The following is a 13560-nucleotide window of genomic DNA, read 5'->3' as shown; positions in this document are numbered from 1 at the left end:
TGACCAGCGTCCAAATTATTACTTCCGGGTTAAGGAGAAGAGAAACCACACACAAACCAACCAATTATAATTGTCATCAAGTACTACGCAGTACAAAAATAAATAACGTTTGTTTCCCTTTTTATGGTCGTTTCGAAGAATTGCTACAGAAATAATGTCTGATAAGCAAGGTATGTTTAAGGTTTTTTTTATAGATCAGTATATGGAAATTCAAAGAGAAGTTTACGTTTGCTATGTAATTACATTTCTTACATTATATAACAATTTATTATATTGGTGATTGACAATGACATGGAACGCCCCCAAGTTTTACGAAAATGCCTTTATTTTGTGGAAGCGTTCCCATATGTAAACATGTTGATTGTAATGCAATATGTAAATTATAATCAATATGTTAATTATAATTATAATGTAATAGGTAAATTATGATCAATAAATTATCAATCATTATCTGATCATAGCAATCTTCAGTGGATGTATTATCTTTTGACAATGCTTTCGTTTTTGCTCTGACATTATTTATACCGTGTGTGTGTGTGTGTGTGTGTGTGTGTGTGTGTGTGTGTGCGTGTGTGTGTGTGTGTGTGTACACATATGTATGCATGTATGTACATGTATGTATGTGCGTGCATGTGTGTGTGTGTGTGTGTGTGTGTGTGTGTGTGTGTGTGTGTGTGTGTGCATGTGTGTGTGTGTGTGCTACATGTGCATGTGCATGCATGCTTTAAATGCATAGTTACACTTGCAATTATGTATTTAGTTACACATGTAGCTACACATGTAGCTCTGGAAATATACACTTCAAGAGAAAATCTGTTCCCTTGGCACAAACAAGGAAGGTTGTGTTTTGGTTACTCCCGATCAATAACCCAGAGACTGACCATTTATTCCCTGCACACAGCTTTTTGCTGAAAATACCAGACCTTTGGTAATGACTAAAAAGAATAAAGAAATGTACTTTAAATCACTCAATTTAACCGACATCATTACATGTATATCTTGTAATATATCTTGTATATCCTATCATTTCTTGTCTAACATTCCCTTAAGTCTCAAAATGGATACATGTAACTTGACTGCAGCATGAATGGAGGTTGTGTGTACATGTATGTGCAATATTGATCTAGTCAATTTGTAATTGTCTGTTTTGCAGCTCTAGTGAACGTTAGACAAGAAATGGCAGAAATAACAAGACATAGTGATTTAAAATTCATTTCCATATCTATCAAGGACTTTAGCAAATGTCTCGGTAGTTGGCAAAATATTTGTTTGTATTCTCGGGGTGTTTTTTTTATAGGGAGGAACTATAGCAGAGTGAAACAGAGATTTCTTGGATTTCTTGGAGCATGTATTTGTAGAGCTATATGTATTAGTCTATGTACATGTATGTATTAGTGAGTGAATGGGTTTTACTATGAGTGGGACACTTATTGAAATCTCTCATTAAAATCAATGTAATTTTCTATTTAAACCATCACTAGCAAACTCCTGATTTCTAGTACATGTACGATTAATTAAAGAAAAAGTCCACAAAATGTTGTATACAGTAATCAAAACATCATCTTTGACAAGTGTTTTTTTTAATCTAAAATATTTCAGATTTACAAAAGGCCGAGGAAGGTGATGCCATACTTCATGGTCAAAGAGATCAGAATGTTTATGTATCACCACCAACTTACCAACAGCCACCTCCACCACCACCATACATGTATGGGCAAACTATACAGACAGTAAGTTTTTTCCTCAATACTGTAAAACCATAGACATTTTTGTCACTGGAAATTTTATGATTTTACTGCCTTTGACTAGTTCTCAAAGACTAATGTTTACAAATTACTATTAAAGACTGTTGCACTATTTCACTACCGGTACTTATTTTTGCATTTTTGTGTTTCAGTAAAGTAAGTGAAAATATTAGTCTTTAACAAAAGAATTTCCAGGTTTACAGTTTACAACAATGGCAGATAAACTTTAGGAGAGATGCACAAGAATATTTACTTGCTATTTGTAACCAATAATAAAAAGTATTACAGCTCAATGTGGGTGTGTGTGCTTGCAGGTCTGGATGTCCGCCACCCTCCATATGCTACACAGATTAATACCATGTAATCTTCATGAGGGCAGCATTGTAAGTTACATGTACTGTGGTTATCAATAATTTTGTCTTTCTCTCTCATATTAGACTGCAGGATTACCTGTAACCGTGCAGCCTAACAATGGGCAGGCTCCACCTGATCACCTAGCCTTGGCTATCTTTGCCACAGTTTGCTGTTTCTGGCCAACTGGTATCTTTGCCATCCTGAGGGCATCAGATGTAAGCATTCTGGTTTTTTTTTTTTTTTACATACATGATTCATATAGCTCAGGCAAATGAAATAAATCTTATTTGCAACCAATCAGGATGAACTTTGCATGCTTCACATTGCACAACATATTGTAATTATTTTTTTTTATTGCCAATGTGAAAACCAAGGAGTACTAGGAATCCCCTATGATTCAACTAGTAAGGTAGCACCAATGTGAAAACTAAGGAGTACTAAGAATCCCTTATGATTCAACTAGTAAGGTAGCACCAATGAGAAACCAAGGAGTACTAGGAATCCCTTATGATTCAACTAGTAAGGTAGCACCAATGAGAAACCAAGGAGTACTAGGAATCCCTTATGATTCAACTAGTAAGGTAGCACCAATGTGAAAACCAAGGAGTACTAGGAATCCCTTATGATTCAACTAATAAGGTAGCACCAATGTGAAAACCAAGGAGTACTAGGAATCCCTTATGATTCAACTAGTAAGGTAGCACCAATGTGAAAACCAAGGAGTACTAGGAATCCCTTATGATTCAACTAATAAGGTAGCACCAATGTGAAAACCAAGGAGTACTAGGAATCCCTTATGATTCAACTAGTAAGGTAGCACCAATGTGAAAACCAAGGAGTACTAGGAATCCCTTATGATTCAACTAATAAGGTAGCACCAATGTGAAAACTAAGGAGTACTAGGAATCCCTTATGATTCAACTAATAAGGTAACACCAATGTGAAAACTAAGGAGTACTAAGAATCCCTTATGATTCAACTAGTAAGGTAGCACCAATGTGAAAACTAAGGAGTACTAAGAATCCCTTATGATTCAACTAATAAGGTAGCACCAATGTGAAAACTAAGGAGTACTAAGAATCCCTTATGATTCAACTAGTAAGGTAGCACCAATGAGAAACCAAGGAGTACTAGGAATCCCTTATGATTCAACTAGTAAGGTAGCACCAATGTGAAAACCAAGGAGTACTAGGAATCCCTTATGATTCAACTAATAAGGTAGCACCAATGTGAAAACCAAGGAGTACTAGGAATCCCTTATGATTCAACTAGTAAGGTAGCACCAATGTGAAAACCAAGGAGTACTAAGAATCCCTTATGATTCAACTAGTAATAGGTAGCACCAATGTGAAAACCAAGGAGTACTAAGAATCCCTTATGATTCAACTAGTAAGGTAGCACCAATGAGAAACCAAGGAGTACTAGGAATCCCTTATGATTCAACTAATAAGGTAGCACCAATGTGAAAACTAAGGAGTACTAGGAATCCCTTATGATTCAACTAATAAGGTAGCACCAATGTGAAAACCAAGGAGTACTAGGAATCCCTTATGATTCAACTAATAAGGTAGCACCAATGTGAAAACCAAGGAGTACTAAGAATCCCTTATGATTCAACTAGTAATAGGTAGCACCAATGTGAAAACCAAGGAGTACTAAGAATCCCTTATGATTCAACTAATAAGGTAACACCAATGTGAAAACCAAGGAGTACTAGGAATCCCTTATGATTCAACTAGTAAGGTAGCACCAATGTGAAAACTAAGGAGTACTAGGAATCCCTTATGATTCAACTAATAAGGTAGCACCAATGTGAAAACCAAGGAGTACTAGGAATCCCTTATGATTCAACTAGTAAGGTAGCACCAATGTGAAAACCAAGGAGTACTAAGAATCCCTTATGATTCAACTAATAAGGTAGCACCAATGTGAAAACTAAGGAGTACTAGGAATCCCTTATGATTCAACTAGTAAGGTAGCACCAATGTGAAATCCAAGGATTGTATCTCTGGCATTTAAGTTTTGGATGAATGTCAATAATCAGATATAGTTACCAAGTTACAGTTAGGTTTCTTTTACATATTGAAACTTTTTGAAATCATAGAATTTGATAATGATAAAATAAAATTTGGAAATGTGATGATTTTCTAAAACAGAATCTTAATGAGAGAGTTATGAGAGTACTGGAAACCTGGATATTTTCACTAAACACTTAGTTTTGTTAATTTCACTGGAGAACAAAAACACATAGATAAATAGTGACTAAAATGCCTTCATGCACATGGACACAATGTACCAGTCAGGTAATTAGAGAATATTGGTCTTTAAAAACTTGCTGAAGGCTGTAAAAATCACAAAACTTTGTAGTAGTGAAAATATCTAGGTTTACAGTATGTTGACGAGGTCTACAAACTTTCACAATGAATCTACACATGATATTAGCAGCTATCATTAACAGGCACCCATAACAAAGTTTCTACTATCTGTCCACAGCCATACCTCTAACACAAAGGTGACATATAGGTGACACCGTGTTCCATTATCAGATTATTTATTATCACGTTTGACCAAATGGCAAGTAATCACTATTAAAAAAATGTCAGTGAAAAGTTTTTCACAATAAATGTTAATACTAATAATAGTCCATGAAATGAATTCAACTAAATTGCTAATTTTTCCAAAGTTTTTAAAATTGATTTGACATTTTGTGCTGATATTACAATAAAATACATTCCTTAACAATCAACCAGAAACACAATCCATGCAACAGAAATGTTGAAAGGCGCTGAACAAATAATTCAATACAGGTACATTTGTATTTCAAATGCCTTTAACAAATACAAAGAATATCAATGCAAAGAAACTAGCCAGGTATATATGATGTCATCTACATAGGTTTCCTATAAACCCTTGCAGGAAATGGTTGAACACATGTTCAGTGCAGTAGGACTTCTTTACAAGGTTTCAAAGCTGAAGAAGTTATGAAAGTGCTCTTTTATTATCAAACTCATATATATCAAATGATAAAACTTAATACAAGTATGCTAAAGGCAGAAATGAGTCTGACAGGACTTTTCCTTTAATGTCTTTGACATAGTTCATCTTATAGACTATATAAAGACTTACTTTAAAAAATGTTGTCAAAATCGTCCCTAGATGTTAAAAAGGCAAAAAAGGCACTTCTCAAATATTTGCCACTCTGTTAACTCTGTTGTCAGATCTTAATGCAACTTTTAATTTCTCCCAGAAAAGTCTCTGACCAACTTCATTTTCTGTCCATTTGATATATTTCTGGGTCAGTAACATCTTTCGTAAAACTCTTGGCATGTCATTATCAGGAATTTCATGTAACAAAACAAGAAGGAGAAGGTTTCTCTTCTGTCGAAATAAATGATCTTGAGCCATTCTCATCTCAAAATAACACCACTCACTTTGTGCAAAGCCAGGTGACAGTATCAACATAGTTTTGTGACTAGTCTCTATACTTTCAAGAATGTTGTCAAAAATATCAATACCTGGCATAAAATCACGTTCATGTAAACACAGTTTGAAATTAGGTGGATCAATATTTTCCAAATGAGGAAGTAATTGCTGCATGACCCAGTCTCTGTCATTTTCATTGTAACAAACAAATGCATCATATCTGATATTCAATGGCTGCTCCTCATCATTGACTTGGAGTTGATATCCACCACGCTTTAGTTTGATGAGGAAACAACAATAGCGTATATACCAACGAAAGTGAACACAAAGTCCAATACAAATTGCTGAAAAGGCAAAAATGCAAGTAACAGGTACTGAAATCATAAATGCTAGATTACATTCCCATCCAAAGGTCATAGTTAACACAGACTTTTCATTCATATTGTAGGGCTCTACACATTTGATAATGGATGGTTCAACATAGACTTTTCTATCTGTTTTCATCCATTCTACAAATTCCTTCATCTTGCATTTTGAGCAGTCTAAATGATTATTCTCAATTGTAAAAGTTGATAAATTATGTAAATTTGTCAGAGCTTGTGTATTAATTTCACTGATTTTTGTATTCATAATGGTCAGTGTTTCTAAATGAGAAAATGTTGGCAGCAAGTCCACCATAAATTTGTTTGTCAGGTCTTGTACATCAGTCAGAGAGAGTTCTTTTATATTAGGAAATAGATTTATGAACTCAAAAACATCAGCTGGGTTTGTAAAATAGACATCCTTAAGTGTTAAAGATAGTAAAGAAGGGACTGAATTGTTTGGAATGGTTTCGAATTGTATATGGTCAATAGTTAAAGTTTGCAAACTTGTTGCATAGTCCAAAAAAAAAGTAAAATCTTTTGAACGAACAGTGTCTTGTCTTACTCTGGTTAAAGAAAACACCTTAAGTGATGGATTTATAGCATATTTTCCAAAAGGCGAAACATCTATTGATAGTGCTTGGAGATTTGGAAGTTTCTCCACGCCAATGCTTTGAGGAAAAAACAATGCAGTTGTACTGCTGTGAGAGATATCCAACTCTATCAGAGAAGTCATATGACTTAAAGAATATGAAAGATCTCCACTTTGTATGTCGTTGTAATCTAGATATATGTATTGTAATGTGGTGAGTTTCTGTAAATTTTCTAAAATGTCATTCATTGTATACCAATCTTTGAAGATATTCCATTGTATTTGCAGTGTTGTCAGGGATGTCAAATCATTGAAAACTGTGCAATGTCATCAAAGTCATTATACAGTAATCTCAAAGTTTTCAAATTGTGTAAGCCTTTGAACATTGTTCTTGAAATTTTAAATTGATGATTGAAACGTAATTCTAATGTTTTCAAATATGACAACCATTGGAAAACTCCAGCAGACAAGCTGGTGTCTTCAACATACATATTATTTATCCACAGTTCATCTAACTTTGATGTTCTCAAACCTTTGAAAGTAGTGCTTGTGATTGTTACTGGAAATCCTTGTCTTGTGTTCCCCAAATGCAGAGTTTTGATATTAGAATGTTCAAGGTCATACAGTAACTTCTCCAGACATTTACCATTGATTGGATTGTCAGATAAGTCCAGCGTTGTAGCTCGAACTGCATTAAATGTACCATCTATTGGACATTTCAAATTATTGTGTGAGAAATCCAACATCTGCAGTGGGACATCTCTAAATTTTATACTCTGTATATTTGAATCATTGATATTATTTCTGTCAAGAGAAAATACTTCTAGTATTTGAAAGTCTCTCAGATCAATGTCCCCACAATCATTGTCAAATGTTAGTCTCATGTACATATATGAAAAATCAATTATTTCAATATTTTTCAAGAGCTTGAGTGATTGACCTGGAAAACAGACAAAACAGTTACCACTCAAATCTAATACTCTTAATTTCTTCAGGTCTTTAAATGTATCATCTGCCACTTCAGTTATTGAACTTCTAGTGAAATATAATTCTTGCAAATTGACAAGTCCTTGCAATGATGAAGATGACAACATTTCAATTCCAGTATCACTTAGGCCAAGTGTAACCAAGTTTTTCAGAGGAGTGAACACATAATCTGGAATTCCTCTGAGGTCATAGTTAAAAGACATGTCAAGAATTTCTAGTTTAGGGACATCTCTGAAAGCATGTGCTTCAATATTGGAAATAGAATTGCCTATCATGACCAGTACTTTCAGTTGATGAAGTCCTTGGAGAAAGCCAGAATGGAGAGTTTCTATATTGTTGTTTCCAAGCTGTAGATACTCCAGTTGTTTTAGACTTGCTAAACTGCCTGGTGGGAAAGATGTGATTTCATTACCATTTAAATGTAGATTTGTTGAATATGATGGTAGATTGCCAGGGATGCTATCCAATCCTCTCCAACTGCAGTCAACATATGACTGGTTGTACACCTTACATGTTGCATCTGAAAAGACCACAGGAATATCAACAGTCAGGAGTAGGAACCCCAACAGGAGTATGACATGTAACTTGTACATTATCCACATCTTGTCAAGTTGGTTATTTGGTATCAAAAGGAGACACAGGCTGTGCGAAAATAAATCTCCCAGATCTTGTATTCCTGACTTGTGTACTACATTTATACTGAACTGAACTGAACAGAACTGTACTCTGATAACTTTGTTGTGTGAAATGATAACATCATTAGTTGTTTTTATACTATACTATGACTAGGTGTAACTATGTCTCTTAAGACCTTTTGATATTTGGACAGCTGTGAAGCCTGTTTGAACTTCCATTTTTCTACTTCCAGATGTATATGTGTAAGGTAACTAAAGAATTTCAAACTGATATTAACTTTCTTAACTTCAAATATACAGAACTGAACAGAGATGTACTCCAGCAACTTTTTTATGTGAAATGATGACATCAGTGTGTGTCTGCATCATGTGACTAGATGTAACAATGGCTGTCACACAGACCTCTTTATATTTAAATAAATCTGTGAACTTTTTCTGAACTTCCATTTTCTTTACTTCCAGGTGTACATGTGTATTTTACTTCCTGGTGTATGGTGTATATGATAACTAAAAACTTTGGTAACTTTAAAATACTTAACTTCAAAACTTAGGTAGCTCTCTGAATTGTTAAACTTAAAATAAAGAAGTTTTTCATAAACAAGTTCATGTTACCGGTAGCTGCCGTCATGTACCGGTACATATCTGTACATGACGGCAGCTAACATGAACTTGTGGATATCATAAATGAACAGTTAATATAATAGTGACATAAGGGAGCCTTCAGTATTTACAATGTGCTGGAGGGATTGAAGAGTGAGGGTAGGGGGTCATTTTGTAAGAGAGGGCCACATTTAAGTCAAAGAAATCAGGAAAGGGTCACATTTTACTTGTCATTTTACTTGGAATGTTATGTCTGCCCATTTGTCCCTTGGTCTGTGTGTCTTTCTACAATGTATCTGTCTTATTTTCTCAAAAACAGATGGCTCAATGGACATGAAATTTGGTACAATTCAGTTCTTCTGGGTACTTGGGTACTAGCTAGAGCTGATTAGATTTTGCTAAAGGTTCTCTGAATATTGATGATGATGCATTTGCATAAATAATGATTTTCAATAATTAGGCAATATGTTTATATGTGCTTCGAATTCATTTAATTTGGTAGAAACGTTGATAATGACAAAGAACATGTCTCCTGAAGCATGTTGATATAGCTTTTGCATTAATGAGTAATTTGCATAATTTAAGATTTTCCATGCTTAGACAATATTTTATGAATGCCAGCTTCAAGCTTTATAAAATGTTATACTAGTATCTACATTGATGATTACAAAGTGCAAATATCCTACAAAATTTGTTGATGTACTTTTTTCTTGGCATTATACAGTGTATAATCAGATATCAATGTATATTCTGCATTGATAATGAGTTCAACTTGTTATCATATAATTTGCATACAGTAACAAAACTTGTGAATGTAATTTACATAAATGAATTCTATATCACCTTGTGTAGAATTCATGTACATGTACACTAGGTATCTAAAGTTCTCCTTGTATAATCACACTATAGTGCATGATCCAAGAATTAGGAATATTTTGCATTGATTATGTTTCATTGTAATGAAATTTCAATATTGCAACAACACTCATAAATGCATTCTAATTACCCTCAGATTTTGCACTAGATATGTGTGGTTAAAGGTCAAGTTTAAGTTGGAATTTAGAATTAAAATTTAGAAGTGAAAAACGGTTGTCTAGCAGAGCTATAGAAAAAAATGATCCAGAACAAAAGAATAATCCTATGTAATCCTTATGGCTTTATTGATGATGTAGCATTATTTATGAAAACACCTGGAATTGAATCCTTGGCCTTTAAGTTTTGGATGAATGTCAGTAGAATGTCTTATGCATATTAAAAGTTTTATTTTACACTGACAATATTCTGCAAATATGATAATTTTGTAACTCTGAATCTAAATGACAGAGTCATGAGAGTATGTTGACACTGCCTGCAAAATTTCAGAATCAGTCTACACATGTACATCATAGAGGGAGCTATTACAAAGGTTCTAGTAGTAGTAGTAGTAGTAGTAGTAGTAGTAGTAGTGATGGTGGTGGTGGTGGTGGTGGTGGTGGTAGTGGTAGTAGTAGTAGTAGTAGTGGTGGTGGTGGTAGTAGTAGTAGTAGTAGTAGGAGTAGTAGTAGTGATGGTGGTGGTGGTAGTGGTACTAGTAGTAGTAGAATAGTTTATTATAGTAAAGTATGAAAAATCTACAAAACCAGATTTAAACTGAATGCCTTCCATAAGGTATATAGTCTTGCAATTTCATGATTTATGCAAGAAATTTAGCTCTACATCTGCGATTTTTTAGCACAACTGAACTAGGTTCATTAGTGCTATAGGCATCGAGAAATGTGTGTGTGTGTGTGTGCGAGAAATGTGTGTTTATAAACGACTTAAAGTCAAAAGTAAACGGATTCTTAGACAAGTGAACAAACATTCAAAAAATGTATGCAAATATGCCTAGCAACCAAGACCACGCCCTTAGCAACAACCAAATGGCATTATATTTTGGTGAAATAACAACATTATCTTGTAGGCAAGTAAGTAAACATTCATAAAATGAATGCAAATATCCCTAGCAACTCTGACCATGCTCATAACAACAGCCAAACGGTGGCATATTTCACAAAGATAACATCAGGGATTCTTAGTCAAATGAATAAACATTTTAAAAAATGGATGCAAATATACCTAGCAACAAGACCACGTCCATACCAACAGCCAAGTGATCACATATATTGCAAAGACAGCATCAGGGATTAATAGACAATTGAATAAACATTCAACAAATGTATGCAAATATGTCTAGCAACATGACCACACCAATAGTAACAGTCAAATCAATTGCAAATATTACAACAGGGTTGGATAGGCAACTCGATAGTCATTCAGTAAATGAACATGTATACCTATTATGGCTCCCATGTGAATAAACATTTTTACACTGTACAGTTGTGCTACAACGCCACTGGCGCTATTTTCATAACGAGAGTTGAGAACAGGCATCTTTGACAGCTTCATTTACCCTGTAAGAATATAACACAAATTACAATATCACGGTAAAGCAGAATTTGATATCAGAAAAGTCACAACATCAACATACTATTAAATCAAACTTTGAGACTTTTGCCCATTATTCCAGGTTATTCAGAGTTGTATACATCATCATTGTATACAGGGGCTTATAGTAAAATCTGTGAATCATGGAAATATAATGGTTCAAACAAACATTCTTAAAACAAATTTCTGAAAAAGTAGGTAAAAAGAATTAAGTTGTGGAGTAAGTGGCTATTTTTACTGGCTGCTGCTGTATCTCAAGGGGACATACATGCTAAATATTGCAAATGATTTGTGTCTGAAGTCTTGTATGGTTTAGTACATTCAAAAAAAAAAAACTCACACTCACTAACCAATTCTACCTGTGGTTATTTCTTAGGCAAGAGTTGCAGCTGCAAGGAATGACTTGACTACAGCCTGGGACCATGCCAACAAAGCCAAGAAGATGTCTTGTGTCAGTATTGGTATCGGCATAGCCCTCATTCTCTTAATCATGCTGTTCATGTTTGTTGAGTACATGATACTACTGCCATTGTTGATGTCAGATTTCAATGACATGAGTACAACAGCAGCTACTGATCTGGAATATGCAACAATGATGTAACAATAATGTAACAATATATGATGTAACAATAATGTAACAATATATGATGTAACAATAATGTAACAATGATATCACTGAAGTGAAATGTTTATGGTCAACTAAACTGACAGATTTGTCTTTAATGGTGCTCCTGTTAATCATTTGCTAAACTTCTCGGTAACAAATAATTAAAAGGAGTGTACATATTGACAAATCTTACAGTCCAATATTCAACCACAACTTATTAATCATTTGTGCGTTCACATAGGTACCATGCACATATGCATATAGATCTACATATATACATGCTTTTCCAAACTGTCAAAAACATAATTGATAAGAGTTCATCAAACTCATGCAACAAAAGATAAACTTTAAATAGGAAACTGTAGATGAAATAAATATTAAAGCTGTGTTTTTTGTCTTCATTTACTGCTATATGTTTATATGCACTGGTCTTTCACTCACTGAAGAAGATATTCACGGCCAATATTAAAAAATGTTTTACAATACCTGATCAATGATAGAACCTTGAACTTTTTTAGTATCAAAGATCATGAATGTATCTATTCCTAAAGTGTTTGCCCATAATTTTGATGTGTAAATTCAGACAACTTACAAGTGTTGTGTGTTTTCACTGAGGTAATTAAGACATTTAGCTGTTGTGAGAAATGCTCAAGTTGTTATAACCAGTGGTACTGTGTTCTGGCTAAATTTTGGAAGAGATACCATGTCAAATGTAATATACATTACGAGTACCAATTTTGATAAATCTTTGAAATAAAAATCATATAAATGTAAAGTGAAAATGGAAAGCTTTCTTTTGAATTGCAAGAATTACATTAATATGAAACTATAATGACAAAGTCTGTGTTTTGAAACTCAATACATTTTTAAAAAGCTATTAAAAAATGATAAAAGTTCATTGTTGTATGTACAATAACAAAGATTTTACACATAAATCTTTTGTAATTTACTGAGTTACAAACAAGGACTTTGCATTTGTTGTTTCACATTGATTTTCAAAGTAGGAAGCCATGATAAAATTGTTTTATAAATTAAAAATCCTCAATCCTTTTCCATATGACCACTTTATGTTCTAATTGTTAAATGGTGGTTGGTTTGACAAGTAATCTTGACTGTTTTAGATACATTTATTTTGACAAGACTGTGAATACATCAGAGATTTGGTGTAAAGTTCTGAGACTTTATCCAGTCATTCGTCAGTCCCTTTTAATCACTTTGTATATGTTTTTTAATTGTGCATTTACATGAAGTTTGAAATACTCACTTTGTTTCTTTTTGCATACAGCATGGTAAATAGATTGATTTCTTGCAACCCACTGAGTATATGTGTCAGTTTATTTACTGCATGTACTAGTAATTTGAACTATGCGTGACTAAACTTGATCTTAGTACACATATCGCATTGCAGTTGTATTATTCAAATGAGATATCTCTTGGAGTTATGGTTGTGAAATGTTTACAGTGACTGGCTTAGAATGTACAAGTTTTTGGTTTGCGTATTGTCATTGCCATTTATTTCTGAATGGCTAAAGTCTTTAGTAGTAGCCTACATATCAAACAAAAATCGTATTAATTTTATCTGAGCAATGGTGGGTCATTACTAGCAAGCCAGCTTGGGTTTGCTGTAAAGGGTACACCATTTAATTTCGGAGATTGGAGGATTTGCCAAAAAAATGTTCACAGGCAAAATGTGGGGGGGGGGGGGGGGGGGGATTGTGCTGACCAACTCAAAACAGAGAAAGAAAATTTGCTTCCAGGATATGACCTAAAAAACAACTGTGGTCCTGTAAGC

General features: G+C 34.0%; 1 protein-coding gene across 1 annotated transcript; it reads left to right on the top strand.

Annotated features, from left to right (window-relative positions):
• Nucleotides 1-38: 38 nt before the first annotated feature.
• LOC144434008 (uncharacterized) lies at nt 39-13080 on the top strand. The gene is made up of 4 exons (XM_078122445.1): nt 39-170; nt 1600-1730; nt 2183-2314; nt 11538-13080. The coding sequence occupies exons 1-4, from the start codon at nt 155-157 to the stop codon at nt 11760-11762; spliced, it is 504 nt and encodes a 167-aa protein (XP_077978571.1). The 5' UTR covers nt 39-154; the 3' UTR covers nt 11763-13080.
• Nucleotides 13081-13560: the final 480 nt, after the last annotated feature.

This window comes from Glandiceps talaboti, chromosome 4, assembly GCF_964340395.1.
Source record: "Glandiceps talaboti chromosome 4, keGlaTala1.1, whole genome shotgun sequence".
NCBI lineage: Eukaryota > Metazoa > Hemichordata > Enteropneusta > Spengelidae > Glandiceps > Glandiceps talaboti.
Note: the sequence above shows the minus strand (reverse complement) of the source record. Positions and strands in the feature narration are given on the sequence as shown.